Source organism: Choloepus didactylus, chromosome 2 (genome assembly GCF_015220235.1).
Source record: "Choloepus didactylus isolate mChoDid1 chromosome 2, mChoDid1.pri, whole genome shotgun sequence".
Classification (NCBI taxonomy): domain Eukaryota; kingdom Metazoa; phylum Chordata; class Mammalia; order Pilosa; family Megalonychidae; genus Choloepus; species Choloepus didactylus.
The window spans coordinates 50995432-51019806 of NC_051308.1; the positions used below are offsets into that span (position 1 = coordinate 50995432).

The window sequence follows — 24375 nt, forward strand, 5'->3', positions numbered from 1 at the left end:
ATCAAAATAATTGGCCATTGGGCAGAAGTCAAAGGTGTGTTGAGAGTTATGTTGAGAAGGTGTCTATGGCAGCCAGGTTGGACTGTGTACAAAATGAAGCAGAGGTTAGTTGAGAGAGAGAAGCTGGTATGCCATTCCTGGGAAATCCTGGGGTGGTTTGTTTCCTGACGGCTCCCCAGCTGCAATTCCCATGAGGCTGGGCTACCTATCCAGGGATGGACTAAGACAGTGTATGCCCCAAGTGGGCCAGTGATTTGGCACTCTGTCAAAAATAATATTTTTAAAATGTTGTTCAACACTTATTTATTTAGAGAGTATAGGGAAAGACTAATTTCCTACTGCTAAACAGAAAGGATTTATCGTATGTACCTATTGCTTGGGAGTTCCTGAGCCAGACAGTATCATTAGAAAATACAAAATGACTTAAAACTCACATAGTAAAATCAACTATGCCATACATTAATTGGGTTCTAACTTTCCATTCACTGTGATAGTTGACTTAGGCACGTGTCAGCTAGCTATTTTCAGTGTTGGTAGCTTTGCCTGCAGGTGCACAGACACATTTAAAAAATCCTATGATAAATGTTTTCATACATACATCTGTGACTAGATTGATGATTATTCCTTGATTCTTAGCATTAGTTTTGCTGGGTGAAATGATAGGAACATTTTTAAGGCCATTGGTACATATTGCCAAATGGCTTTAGACACAACAAAAAGTAAAGGTCTAGTGTTTTAAAAATAAAAAATGAAAACCAATTAAAATGAATAAAAGAACTATGCCCTTTTGAAATAGATGAGAGTGCCCCTTCTGCACCTACTTTGCAGAGCTGACACTGTTTTCAACAATAGATAATTTGGTAAGCAAACAAACACAAAACAAAAACCCACGTTATTTAGTAGTTATAATTGAATGTCTTTGTTTATTGTGAGGTTGAACTTGAGTGCTCTGTCCTCCTGAAGTCAGCCATCCTGAGAGCAGGAATATTTTGGTTTTGGTTACCATTATCGGAACCCTGTTGTAATCCCTCGCTTCTCTTTAAAAAAAAAATTCTAATAAAATTCATACAAAGCTCCTTGTACAGTAGGTAGTTCAGAGGTGTATAAATGAAAGGTTAAAACCCTTTTCTCTTAATAGCACACACTATTACTATTCTGCAAATTGCATTTTCCATTTAAACATATTTTTTACAGTCAGTATGTAAATAAAATTATATGGCATTCCATTAAAATTTAGGAAACCTGTCCGCAATCATGGATTTTTAGGTTGCTTCAATTTTTTTTTTTTTTCATGACTGTAAACATGACAACAAATGGGCTTACCCTGGAGTGTGGAATCCATGCCGCCCTGCACCAGGCCTTGCCTTTCCTGCTCACTGCTGTGGCCCTGGCATTGAGCACAGTGACGGGCTCAGAGCAGACCCTTAGAATGTGGTTTCTGACTGACTGATAGAATGAAGGAATGTTCGGGAAGTACTGCTGTGCAAGTGCATCTGTAGAATACATTTCTCAAAAGTGAAGTTAGGCCTGTTTCCCCTGCCATCCCTCTTCTTGAAGCAGATTACATCAATTTCTATTCACTGAAATTAATACATATTTCAATGGGAATTCTCCTTGGATCTGGCTTGACCATCTAAAGTTACATAGTTACACCATGTCAAATTAGCTTTTCACCTAATTAATTTTATATTTAGCTGTGTTTCAATGTTATACTTTTGTCAAAGTTTGCACCAGAAAGCTGCATATGTAATCCATTTTCTGTATTTATTGTTAGAAAAGTTTATTTAGCATCCCAATAGGCAAAGGACATGGAAAAACAATTCACAGAATAAAAAATAAAAATAGCCTATGAATGCAGGAAAATGAAATTCATTCATTAATTTAATTATCAGACTTTTTTTTAAATGTCTACTACTTGCCAGGCACTGTTGTAGCCATTGAGGATATAATGGTAATAAAAAAGAGAATATTACTGCTCTTAGGAGGACAAGGGACCTCACATTCCGTCTCACAAGTAAATAAGAAATTCAAATTATGACTCCTAAACACCGTTTTCTTCTATCTACAAAATTCTCACTTGCTGAAAACTTTGTCAATTCTGCAAAGTGATATGAGATGAGCATATGGTGGGAAAGGGGCATAGTTCTGTTATTCATTTGAATTGGTTTTTATTTTTGTATATTTAAGAAAGTCTACTTAATTGTTCGATTTGTCCAAAGCAATTTGGCAGTATGAGCCAATAGCCTTTAAAATGTTCCCATCATTTTATCCAGCAAATCTAGTGCTAAGAATCTATCAAAGAAAAATCATCACTGTAGCCACATATTTATGTACAAGAACATTTGTTACAGAATTTTTATAATAAGAAAACACTGGAAGTAATCTAAATGTCTGGGAATAGGAAATTAAATAATTGAACCATATATCCATATCTGTATTTATATCTGTATCATCTATAGTTAAACCCATGCCCATACCCACATCTGTATTTCTCTATTTCTGTCTCTATATCTCTATATGTATCTGGAACAAAATTCACCAAAAATAATAGCATGATTATAACTAGATTATAGGATTGTGGATGATTTTTATTTTCAGCTTATATTCTTCTTCATTTTCCAAAGTTTCATAATGTGTATATGTGTATATGCACACACACACACACACACACCCACACACCCCCACATACTTACATACATAAAACTTTTATAATCATAGAAACATTAAAAAATTGTTGGGGGCATTGCTCTTTCATTATTTTGGGCCTTCTATTTACAATCTTGTATGAGAAATTTATTTTAGAAATAAAATAGCTTCCTGCTGTGCTTCCTTCTTTTGAATATAATATTATCTATATACCGATCCTGTTTTCTTTCCTTTTTTTTTCCGTTTATTATCTTCTCTTCTCAAGACTTAATTTTCTGCTTATATATTTCCAGAGTATTTGTTGTTAGCCTTCTCACACTCCTTGGTGAGTAAAAATAAAGGCATGAATGATGGTAGAATGCTGCTGTTTTCATCCAGAAGGGCACTCGAATGAACCCATAGTCTAGTAGGGGCAACTGCCTTGGCTGCTTAGGCTCTACCCAGTCTTTCAAGGGGAAAACACGGAAGTATAGTTGTCATGGATAGCATTCTATTGTTCTCAACCTGTACTAATTGGTCACTGGCTTCAGCAGGGAGCCTTCTCACTTCCAAGTGTCCCCTACTCTCTTTTGGGGCAGCTGTAACAATTGTACTCCCAGCTGAGTCCAGCAGGTTCTGTTTCAACCCTTCAGGTTCTGCCAGAGCACATTCTCTTTACTTTAGGCAATAATGACTCCTGAAATTTTTATGCCCAGGTTGTTGATTCTTACTCTGATCCCTTTCTTGGCAGTCTTCCAGGCCCTTCGGATGACACATCTACACACACACACATACTTCACCTCCACATATTTCTGCTCACTCCCCACAAGCAGTCCAATTCTGCACACTCCCCCACATCCCCACCAAATGCCTATATTCACATGTGTAAATACTTCTGCTCACTGTGGAGACTGGCGTCCTTTAAACTTATTGTTGAAGTAGTTAGATTTAAGAGTAAAGATGCATCTTTTCTTAGAAAAACTTGAACTATTGGGATGAGAGATAAATCTCCCTTTTTCACTCTAGTTCTGAGGTGCCTTCGCATCCCAGATTTTGACCCCCCACTACAAATCCATTACATGGAGGCACTTGTCCACCTTTCAGAAGGAGTGGGTATGCTAGAGCTCAAGGTAGGGATGAGATTACATCTGTATATTCTTGTCTTTATTCATAACAACATTTTGGATATGCCAAATCCTGTTAGTTGATATGTGCAGCTGAAAAATCTGTTTTGTTTTGCTTTTTTTTCCCTCTCTCTCCTTAATGTTGAATTTTTGAAATAGGTTTAGACCACACAGGCAGTCCTCAACTGACAAACATGTTAAGCTCCAACAAGTGACTTCATATACTGGTTTGAGATTTCCCACAGAAGCATTGTTTTATGAAGTATTTGCCCCTTACAAGTCAGTTCATAAAGTGCCTGAAATACTGCATATTTATGTTAAAAATTGTGTGAAACACACTTCAAATGAGCTAACCAGAAAAGGGATATATTTGAATGACTTGAAAAATATATATCTTGAATGTTGATCTTTTTAAAAGATGTACTTGGAGAAAAAGGAATAGGTAACTGGTGCCTTTTGTGGAGCTTCCAAAGAAAGGTCTGAGCATTCAGAGGTTAATGGCAAGGTTCTTTTGTTCCTTTTGACGTGTTTTCATATTGGATATTTAAAGAAACCCAGTCTTTTATTTTGATTCATTTCACTTTAAAATAGGTCTTTCATTTCTCTTGTCACGGATAAAATTTTTCTCCCCACACTTATGCGTGTCCAGTGTGTTTAGCATTTATATTAGTATTGTTGCTATTAATATTTGGATCACCAATGAAGCCAAAAAAGAGAAAGAAGAAACAGGATTTTTAAAAGTCACTTACCAAAATAGAGGAAAAGAAAGTGGTGAGTACTGAAAAAGACTTCATATGAGGTGGGGTTAACTGGATTTTGAGGGGAGACAGACGTAGAGGGCTTGTCCCTGAGTCCTCTGAGCAGGGTAAGGACAGGGTGGAGAAACAGCATTAAGTGCTCTGTTCTAGCCACTGTGTGTGCAACTAAAATGATGTGCCATAGGTAAGGGATTCGCAAAGCCAAGGGGCCTGAAAGTGGAATAAATTTTACTTTTCTATAATTGAACCTAAGTCAAGAAGAGCCATTTTGGCTAATGGCAGATAAACTTTTTCCAGATGTTTTCAAGTATTCTCTGCCCAATCCAGTGATTGTTTTTTCAGTCAAATTCAAGTATTATTATTTTTCGGTTTTTGTCACAAACGCCATCTGGGCATTCTCTTTTCCTTTCTTTCTTCTCCCTTATTGTCCCCTGCACCCACTACTGGATGGAAGTTGTGTTTTCAGGATAGACCTTGAATGTGAGAGAGTGGGGTCTGGTTTGTGTGTGTATGTTTATATACATATATCTTTGACACATGTGGGGTATGTGTGGTGGGGTGCACATGGGGTGTGTGGCATGTGGGACATGTGTGGGGTGTATGTGGTTTGGGATACACATGTGGGGTGGCCTGGATGGCATACTTCTTTCCAGTCTTATGTGTTTCTTGGCATGGGTAATGTGAGAAAGGCTGTTCATTGTTTATCAACATCAGTGTTTTTTTTATTGAAATTTTACTTCTGATTTTCGGTCAGATACACGTCCACCTTGAATAAAGACCACAATTGAAGTTGGGTATGAGCACTGCGATGTGAGGAGAAGGGAAGTGCACAACTTTTAGGTTGTACCCTTCTTCTTTCTCCATCCTCTCTAGCTAGGATTCAGACATAGCAGTGAGCCACCTCGGACCTGCAGATGAGGATGGCACCCTATGGTTCTGAGACAGAAGGAGTCTGGGTCCTGGACAACCTCTTGGGGCAGAAGTACCATAGCAACCCTGGACTGCCGACCCCAGGTTGTTTAAATGGCAGAAAAGTAAATTTCAATTTGTTTAAGTCATTGTAAATTTGGGTCTTTGTTACAGCAGCTGAACTTTTATCCAAACTAATGCATAGTGGGAAGAGGGGAGTCTAATCAGTATAACTGGATGCTAAAATTTATAGAAACATGTTTGGGAGGTGGCAAAAAAGGTGTTAATTGGTGGATGTATACTGTAAGGAAGTTCCCAGAAGCAGCAATGCTGTCTCTGTTGATACTAAAAGTCGCTGAGCCTTTATAGAACATATTAAAAGGGTAGGGTTTCCCTCAAGAATCCTAGCAGACAGGACCACACATATTCTTGGCAATGTAATGCAATACCCAAAAATGCATTAGGGATAAAAACAATTGCGTATCACTGTAATTCAATAAACAACCTAATACATTCCCTGGAAAACATGATTAAAACTCCACTCAATACTCTTTAGCTGACCTTAAGGATAAAGTTGAGGTTTAGGCACTCCATGTTTTTGGAACCCAGAGTTTAAGGAGGATGGATTAAGGAATATGCTTGCTAATTGTTTAAAAGAATGCAGCATAGAACAGAGACTATTCTTCAGTTAGGGAGAGAAAGCAATGTATCTGTACTTTGCAAGTTCACAGACACAGCTGAACTCTTCCAGCTATCCAAAAAACAGACACAAGAGTAGTACACCTCTCAGAATTCATGGATATTACAAAGTGACATTTGGTAGGTGTCGAAGACGTGGAAACAGAGGTTATCAGGATTTCATCATGTGCTTGGGCTTCTACAGTAATTCTGGTTCCTTCTAAGCACATTTAGAGTGTGTGAGCCTTATAGAAAGTAAAATTCTCTAACCAAAGGTGAAGGACTACTTTTGCCTAGGACGGCTGTATTATTTAATCAACCAAATCATGAAAGCCACCTCCACCGTGACTGATGCAAGGGTTTTGGCCAATGCCCTTGGATGGCTTGGGGATGTGCCCAGCACCCTCCCACTCAGTATGCATCTGGAAGCTCTCCCTTCCTTTCAGCCCAGAGAGAGGCTGTGTCTGGGAAGCACAGGGATGCATATCAATCACTCTGTTTGGCGGGTAGCACAGACACACTGCCTTTTATCCCGTTATTATTCAGGCCTTTGCTGACCAGAAAATAGACCTCTTTACAACACAGATGTCATTGTTAGTTATAATAATAATTAATGTTCATACAATCTTTAACAATTTAAAAAGTCCTCCAGGTTACTTGTTTTTATATTGCTAAGAGCCACGTCTAGGTGGCTGGTTTTGATCCTGGTGTCCACCTTCCAGCTTCATCCTTCCATTGACTCATCAACAGATATATGGAAATTCTCTCCCGGATCCATGATGAAATGGAGCCCTCTGGCTTTTTATAGGTGATAACTTCTGCTGCTGCCACCATCCAGAGTATCAGGGACCTCTTTTGGTCCCACAGAATTCTCTTTAAGAACATTTCTTTTCTGAATCCACTCCCTTCCCACCCAGTTGTTTGTTTAAATTAGACTTGTAGCAAGTTCAGAGTTTGGAGACTACCCCAAATACAGGCAGGCTTGTTACTAATATATATATTTTTTGGTGTTCATTTCACTTTGCCTTAGCTTAACCCACTTATCAGGCAACTATATATTATTAAAGTATTTCACTTTTCAGTTCTACCTTTGTCATCAACTAGCTTCACCAACCTAGAGCTCCTGTTCATGGAGAAAGCAAAGTCCTTTTTACCCACTGTGACTAGGTCTCTCTCTTAGGATTAGGACAGACCATACTTCCAGCAGCCTCTGATGTTCCCCTGGTCTTCTGTTTGCAGATCACAAGCCACCAGGCTTCTAATGAGCACCCTGAGCTGTTCTTTCATTGTTACATTCAGGGATTTTGTAGCCAACCCTCCATTGTTTATGGCCCCACTTTTTCTCAGTTGTGTCTCTTTTACACTCTTGTGCCCCTCATTGAGTTTATATACTCAAATCTCTTGTTAGTATATCTGCCTGCCCAGGCAGATAGGCAGGTTGTTAACCAGCTTTTGCTTAATATCATTGTGATCATTTCAACTTCAAGTTCATATTGTGTTACTTCTCTGCAGGGAAACTGAAAAAAATTCATGTTCACCACAGAGTTAGCACCTTTCCTGGCACTTGTCCCACCCTACCTTCCACACGGGCCCCCGCCCCACTCACCAGCTATCGAGGAGACCACGACAATGCTTCCATTGCTCTGCTTCAGCATGGGCAAGGCGGCTACGCTCAGGACCACGTAACTGAGGAAGTTGACCTCCATGCTTTTGCGAACGTGGTGGATCTCATTATTAAATAAATTCATAGAACTGTTGGTGACGTGGTTGAGAATGAGCATGTCTAGTCCTCCTGCAAGAGATGGCTATGTTGGGAGAAAGCATCTGGGGCTGATACCTTCCAGTTCCCTCCCACTGGTCCTCAGCCCCCAACACTCCGGGGTGACACCCAGGGCAGAGTCCAGAGAAGGAGGGAGGAGAAGCAGCCTCACCCATGAGCTGCCCTGCTTTGACAACAAATTGTTCCGTGAAGGTCATGTCCTCCATGGCGCCAGCAATGTAGTGTGCTGAGGCTGCTCCAAGCTCCAGGCAGTGGGATACCACCTGCAGGGACACAGCAACAGTGGCGTTGGCCTTGGCTGCAGACCTTTGGAGGGTAGTCTCTGAGGTTATGGGGGTTAAAATGAAAGGTTGCTCACAGCCCTGTTTTGATGTGAAATGTTAGGGTGTGTGTGTATGTGTGTGTGTGTACGTGTGTGTGTGTTTGGCTAAATAAAACCTGACCTGATCATTGTCCTCTCTCTGAAATACTTTCTGGAACAAGGTGGGATGTACGTAAGTGGATAAATTATCACTGTACTGGGGTTTAAGTCCATGATGTATGCCCATGGGTTTCTGTACATATGTTTCTGAATATATTATGAGCATGGATGTTGGTTTCTATGTGGATAACTCTAGATTTGTGAGTTTCCTTACATCCTGGTGTTTGTGAGTTTGAGTATGTGAGGGGGAATGTGTGTGAGAATCTGCAGAGGCATGAGAATATGTATTCATAAGTATATGCTGGAATTTCAGTATCTGAATACATGTCTACATATTTATGATTCTGTGTATAAATGCATGTGAATAGGCATGTCTATGAGCATCCATAGCTCAAGAACTTTGTGCCTGAGTATGCAGTATTTATGTGTTTACGGGAGTGAAAGCGAGAATGTGCATATTTGTATCCTTGTGGGTGGTTTGGTGTTTGAACCTACATATGAGAGTACACATTTAAGAAAATATATTCATATGCATATGTGTTTATATATACCCCTGCATATGTCATATATATGTAGATATCTATCTATCTCTCTATCATCTATCTATCTTTCATCTATCTAATCTATCTACATTTGTGTGTGGATGTGCCAGTTTCTGTGTGTCTGTGTGTACATATATGAGTATACATAAAAATACATGTGATCCTATGAGTTTACAAATGTCTATGGGCACAGAACCCTCACCTTCTTCAAATTTTCCTTTGACCTCGCGGTCACCACCACATGGGCTCCCATCTTCGCCAGATGATAGGCCATCGCCTCTCCGATCCCCTTGCTGGCCCCTGTGACAATCACTTTCTTTCCTTGGAGCATCTCTGGGGAACCCCCAAAAGGAAGTGAGGACCATACCCAATTTGGCAGCAAAGTCCCTCCTCCCTCTCTGGATGTGGACAGCCTTATCTCAATGTCTGACTTTCCAGTTTTACAATCCCAGATAAATTTGTTTCAAACTGCACACAATCACTGAAAGAACACTTGGAGTCTTTTGTGAACATGCCCTGAAATGAGGGTTGGCTGAATTGTTCAAAACAAGCGTTCCTTCTGTCCTTCCTGAAAACCCTGTGGATAGAAATCATGGGACAAGGCCAGGAAGGTCATGATTCAGCCCAAATGCTGGCATTCCAGACATTTCTGGACGTATCCAATTTTGCTCAATTCAAAGAAAATTTCAAAAGTAATCAAACACATGTATTCATAGGGATTCCAAGGATTTACCCTCACTTTTATTTGGTCATGAACTCCAGAGTCCTTTTTGCCTCCCACTTATCAGTCTGTCTCCTGAGCCCAATTATCTGGCTGAGTTGCGCATTTTGGAATTACCCTCATTTTTGTAGTGCATTTGAAATTGATTTCCATTAAGTGTGCCAAATAAAGCATGGTCTATTTGGCAAGCTTTTGGCTACACAATTTCCCCTCCCCATGCCCCTCCTACCCACAGTCTGTGGCTGGAGGACACAGAAATACAGTCCCACCTCAGGGTTTCTTTTTTACAGCAACTTTGGGGGATCAGGAACTCATCTTGATCCTCAAAAATTCTCCAGCACCCCTGTATTTTTAAACATATTCCTCCAAAATGAGATACATTGGTACTTACCTGGTCTGAATTCCTCATTTGCAGAGTAGAAGTAGTAGGCCATGAAAAGCCCGAGAATGGGGAGGAGATATTTTTTCAAATAAGCCATTAGTCAGGGATCTGGCCTCTGAAGCCCTGTAGGACACACAGAGAGAACCTACAGAGCTTTCCACAACCTCCTAGGCAGGCAGCAACCTCTGAAATGTGACATCAGGGATGAAGGAGGCTGGAGTAGTCTCAGGCAGTGCTAGCCAATTTCTCTGTCAGAGCAGCGATTGGCTTTGGGTGGGATCCCATTCGTCCCTGGCAGCCTGCATGGTGGATTTCATAATGGACAATGTTTACTCCATTTCATTGAGCAAGAAGAGACTTCCAGATGGCCACACTCATGACTGTACAGGACTGGATTCCTAGCATCCCTACCCCAAAGCCATATTCCCCTTAACATCACTTATGACAGAGACCACTGGCCTTTCAAAAGTGTAACGTGGGAGAGAAAGAGAGAAAGGGAAAGAAAGTGTGGGGCTTCTGCAGAAATGTGAGTAATAGCAACAACTGCCAAATTCAAGTGAAATCTCACTCTCAGCCATGCCCCTCCTCCCCCCAGGTTGGAAACAATTAAAACAGCAAAATAAGCTTAAGAAAAAATGTGCACATTTTGGGGGGGGGGGAGAAAAAGGAAACAAGCCCTATAAACTCTATACTCACATTCAATGAAAAGGTATTACAACATCAAAGGGAAATTGCAAACCCTCCAGGACCCAGATGGCGGGAAACCCAAGACTGGTTCGGGACTCTCAGGCAAGTGCAACGGAACGTACACTTATTACTTTAACAGAGAATAAAGAAGAAATAGTGAGTGCAGAAAAAAAAAAAAAGGCACTAAGCTATTAAACAAGGTGTTGTAAATGCTATGGAAGAATAAGGGACACGGAGAGGATGTTAGGATGAGCAGACCTGGTGCAAAAGGAAAAAGAACTAGCGCTATTGAAGAGAAACTCCCTGGGAAAGCACACATTCCAGTAAAAATAGATCTAGTAACAATAAGAGGAGCAAGGAGGAAAACTCTTTGCAATTCAGAATTTATTGTCAGGGTGATATAGAATTAACCACCTCGGTAGGGCTGTAGCAAGGACTCAGTAAGGTACAATCTTCATAGAAAGAATCTAAGCTGTGTCATTGTTAAGTTTTTCAACTTAAAATCAACCAACCAAACCATGACAATGACCCCACCATAAAACAAATCCAGAATTCTGCAAGTTATAACTAGAGCAGAGAGGTGATTTAAATGTGATATTAAGAATGGGCATCAGTGCTTTGAAGGAGGGATTGGGCTTGGGGATAACTGTGCATGAGGTTAAGAGAAATTGAGTTATGACTCCAAATACAGTATCTGGAAATACTCATTGAATTTTCACTTCAGAGTAAGGGAAAATAATTCAAGACCCAGAGGAGATGAAACAATTTGTCAGCAAAGGCCCACAGCTGTGAAGTTCATGTCCAGAAAACAGTGGAGATTTGAGAACAGTTGAAGGCTAGATAGATCATGGAGGACAAAATAAGAAAAAAATTATGTGCAAAATTAGATTACATACAGTCAGAACAAGATTTATATGCACAATTTTATAAAGGACTTCATGTTCCCAAGAGACATTACAGACTATACTTCATTTTAATCTTTAGAGGGAAGGAAGTTGAAGGTTTACTTACTTAATACTATATTAACAGTAAAATGATGGTAAACGACAAAGAGTTGCTTTAAAATATGATGATGCTGAGATGAAAGAAAGATGGGCAGACTAGGGATGTTTATTGTCTGACAAAAAGAAATAAAGATTTTTAAAGTCCTCTACAAAAAAATATACATTTTTTTAAAAGTAAAAATAACAATGAGTAAGATAAACTTGCAGGGTGATAGGTTGTAAAACAAATGCATCAACTATTGCTGATTGCTAGCTGATTTAAAAAATAAAATCTGACATTGTGCTGTCTCAAAAGACACATTTAAACCCCAAAGAAACAAACAAATTAATAATTAGGTGACCTAAAAGCTATCACGCTAAAACATAAGGATATAGAAAAAGAATCCAACAAGGTAATTTTCATGGAATTAAGTGATACTATAATTTTTATATAAAAATGCATTAATGGGAAAAAAGGATACAACATAATGGTAAATGAGATATTAAGTCAGTGGTTTACGAACTTTTGGGTCTCAGGACCACTTTATACTTGTAAATATTATTCAGGACCTCGAAGAACTTTTGTATATGTAGGCTTTACCTATTGATAATGATATTAATGTATTAGAAATGAAGGCTGAGACATTTTTTAAACTCAATAATACATAAACATACGTTCCATTGGCAGTCAGAACAATGTTATCACATGTCCTGTAGCCTCTGGAAAACTGGTGAAAGAATGAGAGTGAAAAAGGCAAATAATGTAGTATGATTATGAAAACAGTTTTGACTTTCCACATGTCCCCCCCAGCCCCAAAAGAGGGTCTTGGGGACCCATGGGGACCACACTTTGACCACACTATATAACAAAATCCAAATTCACTGCACGTCCATATTTACATACCTGGTTCTCTCATTAGCTCTCACCTTTATTTCTTTCCATTTTTCCCTAGTCTTACTCCAAAATAGGTTTTCAATAAACCTTTTCTGTTCCAGTATTTCTGGGATGTTACAGCAATGAGAAAATTGCTATCTTCCTGGAACCTGATTTAATCCAGGGAAATCACTGGGATTCAGCATCCGAGTCTTAACAGATTAATCCCACCCTTTAATCCTCTTCCAGTGGTTCTCACCAAATCAAAAAAGAAAAAAAATTAAAGACAAAAAGAGAGAGCTAAATTACCTAGCATCTATTTCAAGTCATCTTTTCCCTAATCAAATGAAGTTCTTTTCACTGCCATAGCAACCAAGCAAGCTCAGCGCCTTCTTGTTGTGGTCCTTTGTAATGAATAGACCCATCTACATTAGAGCTCCCATTCAGCGACTATCTTAAAACCTGGGAGTTTCCAAATACCCACAGAGAGTGGGTTCCTTGCAGCTGGAGGTGCAAAGTCAGAGCCCAACCAGGACAAGTTGAATAAATGGGGTCAGGAAAAAGAAAAGAAGGTAGGAAGAGTATGGGGGATTGAAAGGAGAAAAAGATTATGAGGGAAGAGCCAGCTCTGGGAGGATCCATCGGAAATGGCAAAGATGTGAGGAGGAGCAGCCAAGGGGAATTTCCTTGCATCTGGCATAGAATGTAGATGAAAGAAGCACCTGTCATTTCTGAGGCAGCAGCTGTAGTGCTTTTCATGACTGTTTAGTAGCTTTGTTAGGAAAGTGGCCTCTTACTTTTGAAAACAAATCTTGCCAGGGGGAACACTGGGCAGACCTCAGAGTAAAAGGTGGAGTGAATATCCTCTGTCCGGAGGCTCTGCCTCCCATGCCCCATTCCTGGGAAAATAACCCCAAAATGTTGGAACAGGGAAGGATCTTAACATTATATCAGAATGCATAAAATTGTTCCCCCATCCTCTACCCTTACTCCAGTTACTGAGGTCTGATTTTAGGAACTCGTAAGTCTGTGCCTCAGCTACCAAACTCTGTTCCCTGCTACCGAAACAACTATTATTTTATATCATTTTATTTGATAACATGGGCTCCTACCTCCTCTCCTTCCTTTTCTTTCCTTTCCCTTGTATATCTAAGGAGGGAAGAAGTTCTCATTCGTTATCCCTTCTGCATGACCCTACTCCCTGTGGAGAGATTTACTCACATTTTCCACCTAACAGAGCCTCAGATCTCAGAAAATGAGCTGCAGATGGAATAAACTGCCCTGTGTATAGCATCCTGTTCCCAGCAGCACATGCAGTCTGCTGATTACCTGGAATCTATTGGCCTGGGAGAGCCAAGAGCCTCCAGGGAAAGAACTTACCCAAAAGAGGCCCATGAGCTCAGGAGATCCCTGAGACAATTCTAAATGTGTTGGAGTTACAGTTTTTCAGGTTTTTCCTCTGGCCTAGATCCTATGGACTTGCATCTGAGCATGGAGGGGAAAGGGGGCCACACACAGTAACTGAAAAAAGTTTCCTCCTGGAAAGTCTGATGAAAGACTGGAAACACAAGGGAGCAGTGGGTTAGACCCCCCCAACTGAGGGGACCATGAAGGAGGAGAAGCCTGACTCCAGCATGATCGCCACACAGTTTTGGCCCATCCAATGATTTTTTGTTTTGTTCGTTCAGCCCAGCTTTCCAGAGGCACATCAAGGTGCACAGCAGCCTCAGCCAGGTGGGTTTCATAGGGTGCCAGTGATTTCAGCACTAGTGGGAAGTCATTTCCCTCTGGTGGGAAGTAGAGTTGCCAGATTTAACAAATGAAAACACAGGATGCCCATTTAATCTAAATGGCAGATACACAAGGAATACATTTTTAGTGTGTGTATATACATCTCAATTATTGCATGGGGCCTGCTTATACTAAAAAAAATTCATTGTGTATCTGACATTTATATTTAACTAGGCATCCTGTGTTTTATCTGGCAACCCCAGAACTGGCACAAGAGCTTTGGAACACTGTGTCTTGGGTGTGGATGGAGCATCTTTGACCATGGCTACTGATACCGCTTCATTCACCTTCACTACAATGGGTCTTATCAGCCTGGTCACAGACCAAACCCCCAAAGGCCCCCCAGTGGAAAAGGGAAAAAAGAGTAAATACTGTATCATGACTGAATGGAGGCTTTATTTATTAAGATTATTTAATACTTACTATGGGTCCGGAACTATAAATGAAACATCAGTGAAATGCCTTGCAAGGCCTAGAAAAAGACAGATGTGAAAAATGAATGGTATAAAGTGTTGCCATGCTATAATGGAAGTCTACTGGAGGGGCATGAAGAAGAAAAGAGCCTATTCCACATGAGGGTTGGGCAAAGAAGAAAAGTTTCAGAGAAGAGGTTAACCTTGATCCACATAGAAACACAAACAGAAATGCTCCAGGGAAATCAGGAAGCGTAAGAGTGAGCACTGAGTTGGGTTCCAGAGGCCTGTGGGGGTGGTGGGGGGTAGTGTGTGGAATAATGGTTGATTTGTAGGAACATTCTGTACAGAGGAAGCAGTGTGAGGACACAGAAGGAGGTGTGGAAGAGAATGGCTTGTTTGGGAAACTGCAAACAGTCCCATATGGCTGGATCACTGAATATTAGGGGTGGGGTTACGTGGTGAGAAATAAGCCTGGAGAAGTGAGCTGGCACAACACCTTCGAGGGCCTTGGACACCCATTGCTGGAGTCTGTAGTTCTGGCCATTTACTTCCAGTCATGAGCCCTGCATCTTTTCATCCCTCTCCCAGACCTCTGCCCATCCATTTGCTCTTTGCATGCCCCCATTGCCTCAGGCAGATGATTCTGAATCCCCTGCACTCGGGCTCATGAATCCAGCCCCCTTCTCTCCATCAAGGATGTGCTCCCCCTGCCATGCCGCGCTGAGTGTGGCTTTGTCCTCTGAAGGCTTGCCACCTCCTGGAGCTATCCAAGAAACGTTCTGGGGCTCCCTCCTACCCTGCTGGATTTTTCTATGCTGCTTTCCTCCTTTTGGTCTTTTTACACTTACCTGACTTCTCAGTAGCCCTTGCCACTCTTACCTTTCTTCCCTGCCCAAAACATCTGCTTGCCTTGGCTTCTGTCAATTCATAGTCACTGGGTTTTCTTCCTACTTCTTGATTTCTGTCTTCATTCTTTTCTTCTCTCTATTGTCTCCCTGGGTAATTTCCCTCACTCTCAGGGCTTCAATTACTATCTCTGGCTTGATGAGTCTTGAAAATCTTTATCTCCTGTGCAGCATTCTCTCCTAAACATCAGGTAGTATAATTAACCACCTGTTTACTCAACCCTTCCATTTAAATACCTGCTAAGCACTCCAAACGCAACATGTCAAAATGGACCTTATTATTTTTTTAACAGCTTTATTGAAGTATAATTTACATAACAGAAAATAATCTTATTTTAAGTGTACAATTCAATGATTTTTAGTGTATCTATCTAACTGGGTAACTATGACCACAATCCAATTTTAGAACATTTCCATCACCCTAAAAAGATCCCTTGCTCCCAATTGGCGGTCAACTCCCTGTTCCAATCACCAGCCCCAGGCAACCAATAATCTACTATCTGTGTTGTAGATTTGCCTTTTCTGGACATTTCATGTGAGTAGAATCACAAGATAAGTGATCATTTGTGTCTGACTTCCTTCACTTAGCATAATGTTTTTGAGGTCCATCAAATTTTAGTATGTTTCAGTACTTTGTTCCTTTTTATTGCCAAATAGTATTTTATGGTATGGATAGACTACATTTGTTTATCCATTCACCAGTTCATAGACATTTGGATTGATTCTGCTTTTTGGCTCTTGTGAATAGTGCTTCTACAAACATTGGGGTACAGGTCCTTGTGTGGACATAGGTATTTATTTCTCTTGGGTACATTCCTAGTAGTGGCATTGCTGGATTATATGGTAAATTTGTGCTTATGTTTTTAGGAAGCCTCCAAACTGTTCTCCAATGACCTTGTCATTTTTATTCACAATCTTCTAGTAATCTCTATTCCAATCAACAGCTTTACCATCCATCCAATTAATAATCCAGAATTCTGGGAGTCCTTTTAGACTCCTCCCTCTCCATATTCCCACTATCCATCCATCACTAATTCTGGTCAATTCTACCTCCTAAGTCTCTCCAGACCCACTGCCAAATCTTCACCCTCACTGCGAGCATCCCAACTCAGGCCACTGCTATTTTCTGCTTCAGTAATCTCCTCCCTCTTTTCTCTAACTCACCTTCTCTAAATCCATTTATTTAAAAAAAACAGTTGTGAATCACTTGATGCTTACAAAAGAATATGTGAAGCCATAAATAGTTCATGAAGTACAATAATAAAATGAAAGCCTTATAAGCCAACTGTTCAACGTAAGCCATGGGACATTGACAACACAGTGGAAACTCCCTGTGGGCTCAAATCCAACTAATCCTTTATGCTGCAGCAGATTAGTGCACTGCCCAGCTTCAAAGAATCGATGGCTCCCAGTTATTCTTAGAAGAAAGCCCAAACTATATTTGAAATCCTTTGCCAGGACCCCCACCTCCCACACCTTCTTCTTATCCTTTAGGCAGTATCCTTCACAGTCACTCCCCCAGGAATGCCTTTCCTCCCCTCCCTTGGGCTGGGTAAGGTGCTCCCCAAACACTGGACATTTCTATTATCATAGCACCCATCGCTTTTTATTTATACTTGCTTATTTGTCTGTCATTCCCATTAGACACAGCTAGCTCTGGGAGAGCAATGGCCTGGTCAATCTTACCAGTGTATGTCAAATGTTTAGCATGGCGGTTGGCACACAGTAGGTGCTTTAAGAAATTTTGAGTATTTAATGGATGAAGTGATCTTGATAAAACTAGGTGAAGATGTCTGGTTGGTATTTGGCACTCAGGAGAAATGTCTAGGCTAGAGATATACATTTGGGGAACATAAATCATATATGTTAAAGTTGAAGCCACAGGAGGAGATGAGACCACTAGTGAGAGGCAGAAGGGTAAGGAGAGAAGATCACACTAGCATTTGATGATCAGGCAGAAGAGAAGAGCTAGTGAAGGAGGGAGATCCAAGGAGCAGAAGTACCTGAGAGAGGCATGGAACCCAAGAGGGAAAGAGTTTCAATGAGATGGGGGTTGTCACAGCTTTGAAGCTTCTGAGATGAAGGGGGATGAGAAGTGACAAGAATATATGGGGTCTTGCACATAGGAATCATTGAAGATCTATGAAAAGTCCTGAAGGAGCTAATCCTGGAACGCTATGGGTTGAAGAATGAAGGTACATGAGGAAATGTAATGTTTAGAATGAGCGAGGAGGGGGAGGGGGTAATGCAGGAACTTTTCAGGAGCCTAAGAAGCAGGTCAATCTGAACGAGGGTTTAGATTTTTTTAGGAATGAGTTCAGTTTTCATTCAAATGTTTTTGAGTATTTTCTCTGTGTCATGCACTGTACTAGGCTGAGCACGTTTTCAGCTTGTGGAAAGATCTGATAGAGAGTCAAAAGCCAGAATTGCTGGAGGGGGTGACATATGGATTGCAATTCCAGATGACATTACTCTGGAAAGGGAGTCTGCTTCTTTTGAGAATAGAGGAAATGAAGTGAGGGTGCATACTGAACCCATGTCTTCTGCTTTCAAATTCAGTGAGTTTTTTTTTTTTTTTTTTAAGTCTAACCTGTTTCCTTCCTTCCATTTTTGGAAGACAGCTGAACATGGCTTCCCATCCATCCATATCTCTTAGGGGAGGAGGAAGAAGGGGACAGTGGGGAGTTAAATTCCTTAGCATCTCCTCTTCTTTGGTCTTGACCACAGTATGTATCTTTCATTCTCATTCTGCCTTCTCCTGCTCCCCGCCCCCCAATCTTTATATAGTCACAACTTTAAGGCAAGAATATCTTTTTAAAGTTTAATTTTCTGTTTTCTGTCTGATGGGAGGATTTGTGAAATTTGTGGGCTCAGAAACAGCCCCAGAAAATAATCTAATAGGGAACTGACGAATTTCCAGGTTTAGGATGCTTAGGGTTTTAACAGTCTTTAGCCAGCAGAGGGAGCCCCAGGGCTGGGAGAGAAAGCTCAGATTGCAGCAGTACAAGGCCACAATTAGCTGGATAAGTGATCAATTTTTTTTTCTTGGAGACATCCCTCCTGGAACCCTCAGTTGTCCTATTTTCCTCTTTCTTGGTTTACTTTGTCATGAATGGTAGGTAAATTTTTTGAGAACTTGTATGAAGGAGTGAAATTAAGGGTCTTAATTTCTGGCAATATTTTCAGCAGTCAGAGGGATTTGTGGGTTAAGATAAAAGAGGATGAAGAAGGAGAGAGGGAGGAAGAGAGACCTCTCTATATGAACACTGCCATATACACAGGAACAGTTATACAAACACAAACACTCTAGTGTTCTAGTCCAGTAATTCTGCAACCTTGCCATGCATAAGAACCATCTGGGGGGATTTAAAGGGCAGGTTCCCAGGACCCCCAAGGACTGCTGAATCAGAATCATCAAGGGTGGCACCCAGGAATCTGTGTTTTTAGAAGGCTCCTGGGTGATTCTGAAGCAACCTGTTGACAGACCTGCATTTTGCTAAACTAGCTAGTTAGATCAATTACTTTAACGATAGCTTCGAGACTTGATTTAACGGCTCCAGGCATCAACATACGACTGGTAGACAGAATGTAATCCCTGGGAAACTGCTGTTAGGACGGAGACATTTCCTTTTTAAAAACAAAAGACAAATTAATTTTTATATTTATCAATATAATACATGAAGAGGGTTTAAAAAACAAACGGCACTAAAAGGCTTATAATTGTTACGAGCAATCCCTCCCCCTCCCTTCCCTAGGCCTAGTTATACTCAGAGGCAATCGCCTTCAAATCTTAATTTCCTCCCTGGAAAGCGACCCCATAATTTTAAACAATATGCTTTTACTTGTTATTTCTTGATTTTACAATTCTAAAAATTATTTATTGATTTCCAACTATGGAATTTTAGGATTTTGCTTTCTTACAATGCACACACTCATTCCCTTCCTTCCAGATTCCTAATACCACTATGTCATCATTTTTAATTAAATCAATAATCAGTGTTCATATTATTATGATTAATTATTTACAGCTGAGCAATGTAGTGTACTATGGTTGTATTTCTTTTCTTCTTGGTATTTTCCCCCTGGAGTTAATTAGCTCATTTTTGTTTGTTTGCTCACTTAGTTTTCTTCAACCCCCTTCCCCCCGAAGAGCTATAAAACTCAAATAAATAGGTCAAATTAGCTGGATAAATGATCAATTTTTTTTTTTTTCTTGGAGACATCCCTCCTGGACCCCTCAGTTGTCCTATTTTCCTCTTTCTTGGTTTACTTTGTCATGAATGGTAGGTAAATTTTTTGAGAACTTGTATGAAGGAGTGATAACATTTTTAACAAGCTTGTACATGGGCGGCAAGCCATCAGACCCTGGCCACGTAAAACCAGCGTGGCAGCTCTCCTTAGCCCTGCCTGCTTGTCCTTACTTTACCCTGTCCTGACTGATTGTTTGGCTGGATAAGGATTTCAAGATTGGAGATGATTTTTTTCTAGGAATTGGAAGACATTGCTGTATTATTTCTAGCTTCCAGCATTGGTATTGAGAAGTCCAATTGCTGTTTGGTTTCCCAATTCTTGGTTTGTGAACTATTTTGTTCTCTCTAGAACTTTATTCCTGGAGTTCTAATGTTTCTGGTGATGTGCTTTGGTGAGAATCTTTTTAGTTTATTGTGTTGGCTGCCCATTGGGTCCTTTCAATATGGTAATTAAAATCTTTCATTAAGGACCATTTTCAAGAAATTATTTTTTTGTTAATATACCCACTCCCTTCCATTTCCTCTGTGCTCTCTTTTTGGAATTCTTACTAGAAGATATTAGAGCTCCTGGAATGCTTCTTTGAGTTTATGTTTTTTTTTTTCTAAACTATTTTTCATCTTTTCCCCTTTTTGCCCTACTTTCTAGGAGATTTCCTCAATTTTTCCTTCCAGTGCTTCATTTTAGTTTTTAAATTCCAGTTGCATTTTTATTTTAAAGTGCTCTTTCTTATTTTGTAATACTTAAAAAAAAATTGGCATCCCAGACTTATTTTCTGGATGCACGGTCTTCTCAAATCTCTGGGAGGATGCTGATGTGGCTGAGGCTGTTGTCGTAAGTGATTTTTTCCTGATCTCTGGCTCACTTCTGTTTGAGTCTCATCTTTAATGTCAGAGGCTCTCATCCCATGTCTGGTGATCCTTGGCATCCAATCCTCGACTGCCGGAAACTTTGCCTATGAGAGCAGGGCTTGCCCTTTGGATGCTCCTGTAGGATAATCTAGAAGGTACCTGGTAGTTTCATTGAGGGAACCCTCAAATATCAGTGGCTGTAGATTTCTTCCCTTTGGCTGGGAAGTTTCTACAGGGAGGAATCCTAAAATCTTCTGCCTGGTGGAGTAGGGTGGCTGGGTGGGTGGTGTATAAACTTGGCCCTTGGTGTTCTGGGAACTGAGCCAGGAAAAGGGGTTGGGGCATCTCATCTTTCAGTGTGGAGTCTTTCTCTCATTCCTCTCTTTCTAGTTCTGTGCCTAACCCCACCCTCTGCTGTCCCTGGTGTCCCTGAACTGGTGCCCCTTGGATCAGTTTCTCCAGAAAATGAACTCTTCTTTTCCAGTTGCAGTAGCTGTGGAGGGCAAAGGAGGGGATCTGGAGTGTCTCCTCCTCTTTCTAGCCTTCTCTCTCCCTCTTTTTTCTGAATTCCCAAAAACCTGGTCCCTGAGACTCTCTTGGGCTCTGTGGCTTCATGTTGGCCTCCCATGGCAGGCACCTGGGCTTCAGGATTCTCAGATTTATGAACTCACTTACCACTTGTCCACCCACTTTCCATCTTCTAAAAATGGTGTTGAGGTCTCTTGTCTGTTGTCGCCTTTCCTGTTCTCTTTGTCCTTGTGGTTCAAACATGTAAATTCTACCATGAGCATAGCATTTTGTGAGGAAGCAGAAATAAATATTTGTTCAAACTGCCAAGTTTAACTCTACGTCTCTTTTGAGTTGGTTGCCATATTTGAAAGGAGGGGAAACTTATCATAGTGACATCTTCTATTTCCCTCAAATTACCCAAAAGTCAAAAGCTTGGAAAAGAGACATTTTATTGAATAATTTTAATGGAAGGAAAGGAGGGGCAGTATTTCATTTGTTCATTCATTCAATTTTTCACATATTTACTGAGCACTTGTATATGCCCAGACCTGGGCTAGGTACTGGGAATAGAAAAGCTGAGTCATATTTGATATCTGCCTTCAAGGAAGCTGTGTCAAGGATAAGGAAGGTAGGCAGGTAAATCCAGACTCACAATAATGTGACAAACGCTACGATAAGGATATTATCAGCCCAGAGTGGCAGGCAAGGTATCTGGGAGGAAGAGGCCCTTTAGCTAAGTTCTGAAGGGTAAGTATAAATTATGGAGATGAAGGACAGGAGAAGGGCATTCCAAACACAGGGAACTGCGTGCGTTTGGGCAAGGAGTCTAGAAAGAGCATGACATGTCAGAGGAACCTCAAGTAGCCTGGAACGGCTGGAGCAAGGGTCCATGTTGGGGAGGGACCCGAGTAAGGGTGTAACAGTCTCTGAACTATAAATATCCCTGTTCATCCAGAGCATGACCCCAGGCCTTCGAAAAAGAGACCTGGAAATAACAATACTGTCTTCTTCCCTATGTGAATTTGAGCAAATTTTGAAACACCTCACTTGTAAAATGAAGATGATATGAAGATGTATAAAGAGACGAGGTATGCGAAATGTTGGATGAATGGTAGGGCTGTGAAATTTTCTAGTTCACCCGTGACAAACCTGCCCTACACCCTTCCTCTGCTCCCTAGGTCCTTCGTAATTACATAATCGATTCCAGAAAGCTTAACTTTTGGGAAAATATTTTTTTCCTTTTCATTTCTGCCACGCAGAGGTTATTTGAACATTCTTTGAACGGAATATTTTATTTAATAAGCAGATGCAGTGTGGGTGCGTTCTTGCATGTGAAGTTTGGGTGAATTCTTGAAAGGCCCCCGGCTGGGACCGGGAGAACTGAGTTCCAATCTCCCCTCCACCACTGACATATGACCTCGGGCAAGGCCCTTTCCTTATCTTGGCTTCAATTCCCTCACCTGGCAAACAAGAGGAATTAAATTAGATTGTCTTTAAGATTTGTTCCAACTCAGAAATTTCATGCAGGGAGTGTTCAGCTGTGCTGAAATTAGTATAAGGAAAGAGCTAGGATTTTTGGATTTTATTTTCATATCATACTAAAGAGGGAAAGGCAATTCCTTTCAAATCTTAGCAAGCCAGCAGAAATGAGATTCTTCCATCTCTCCTTACCTCTCCCACTCTCATTTCAGCTTCCAATTCTGATTTGCTCACATAACCCATGAAGAGAAATACAAGCACTAAAAAAAAAAAAACCCACAACGATACTTCAAGAGTGTCTCTCTGATATAGTTAAACTCTGTTGGAAAAGTTGGGGGAACAGACTCTTAAAAGCCAACTGTTGTGAAAACACATCATCATCACATATAGATGCTTTCGGAAGCATGAGTCTTACAATTTTAATCTCTCCAAGTGACTGGATCAAGTAAATCACAATCCTCTGGATGATGCTGCCTATTGATGGCAAGAGAAGGTTTGGGCAAATGGTCCGGTGGGGAATGGCATTTCTTTTTTCTGCCAGGGCTTCTCTTCCACCCTGATCTGATAGAAGTGCCTTTGAATTCTGTCTGACCAGTCCCATTAGGGCTTAGAAGGTCAGAACACTGGGCAGCTAGGCTGGACTGGGGTTAAGGGATAGGTGAACAGTACATGAAGAATTTTTATTGACAGCTCTAGGCTACCCTTGGTCCACTGAACAAGTTTAGCACTTCTTGCACTAAAATGAGCCTTCCTCAAAGCTCCAGATCTCAATTTTAATAACACTAAACTATTTGATGGTTGGATACAAAAATGCAGATATCGGCATTCTTAGCAATTCCCAAGATACAGTGTAGTGTTTGTGCTCTGTCATCGGTTTAAAGCCTATTTTTGAAAATGCTTAAAACCTGCAATTCTTTATATGATTTCAAAAAGAACATGCAGATATTTTTACACTATCTTTGCAACATTTTTGTTCCAACCTAACTTTCTGTCTCAAAATGATAAGAATGCTCTAAGTGCCGGTAACAGACAGATGGTTCCATCTGCGTCTTATCATCTCTTCCCTCCTACACATTTGAAAGCTCATCGGGCGTTTCTTTTTGGTTTTGATCAGCATTTGACATTGAAATCCTTCTTCAGCCCAGCCCTACAGTTCATTCCAAAAGATTCATTATTTCAACAGTGTTTTTTGAAGGCCCACTGTGTACTAGGCCCTACCACAAACAGTGATGCTATTTTCTAACGTGAGTTAAAAAATTCTTACCTTGTGGTTCCAATCAAGTTTTACTTCTATTTATCTCCTTTTTCTGCTTGCTTCTTTTCTCTCTCCCTCCTCCTCTCCCTTTCTGTCTGTTTCATCTCTCTCTTCCTCTGCAGTTTCCCACTCTTTGGGGAGGGCCAGGATTTCCTGTTCAGAAGTTGGTTGGCTTCTGGGAGGAGTCAGAAGACCTGATTCGGGACTGAAACCAGCTGGTCTGCCACCTAATACAAGAAGGTGAAACCCAGGCCAAGGAAGAAGGCCTTTATCCTAGAACCAAGCTTGTAGCCAAGAGACGCCTGGAGAGGGAGCCCCAAAGGAAAGCCAAAGTGGACCAGTCCTGGGTGTCAGGCATCAGGCCTCCCGAAAGACAGAGCTACCCTTGAGGCAGGCTGGGACAAGAATAGTTGGAAGTGGTCCTGGTTGCCCTGGA

The 24375-nt window shown here is 40.8% G+C and overlaps 1 protein-coding gene across 5 annotated transcripts in view; it reads right to left on the reverse strand.

Annotated features, from left to right (window-relative positions):
- HSD11B1 (hydroxysteroid 11-beta dehydrogenase 1) overlaps window positions 1-24158 on the reverse strand; it is a 36601-nt gene extending 12443 nt beyond the window's left edge. For 2 of the 5 annotated variants that reach the window (XM_037824785.1, XM_037824756.1), the window contains exons 1-5: window positions 10637-10757; window positions 9950-10239; window positions 9040-9170; window positions 8026-8137; window positions 7701-7886 (exon numbers count right to left, since the gene is read on the reverse strand). In XM_037824785.1, coding sequence (XP_037680713.1) covers window positions 7701-7886; window positions 8026-8137; window positions 9040-9170; window positions 9950-10037 — 517 coding nt within the window. In that variant the 5' untranslated portion in view covers window positions 10038-10239; window positions 10637-10757. Of the gene's footprint in view, window positions 1-7700; window positions 7887-8025; window positions 8138-9039; window positions 9171-9949; window positions 10240-10636; window positions 10758-19118; window positions 19224-23948 lie in introns of those variants that run through there. The other 3 variants (XM_037824758.1, XM_037824767.1, XM_037824777.1) reach the window with 3 other exon arrangements.
- Window positions 24159-24375: the final 217 nt, after the last annotated feature.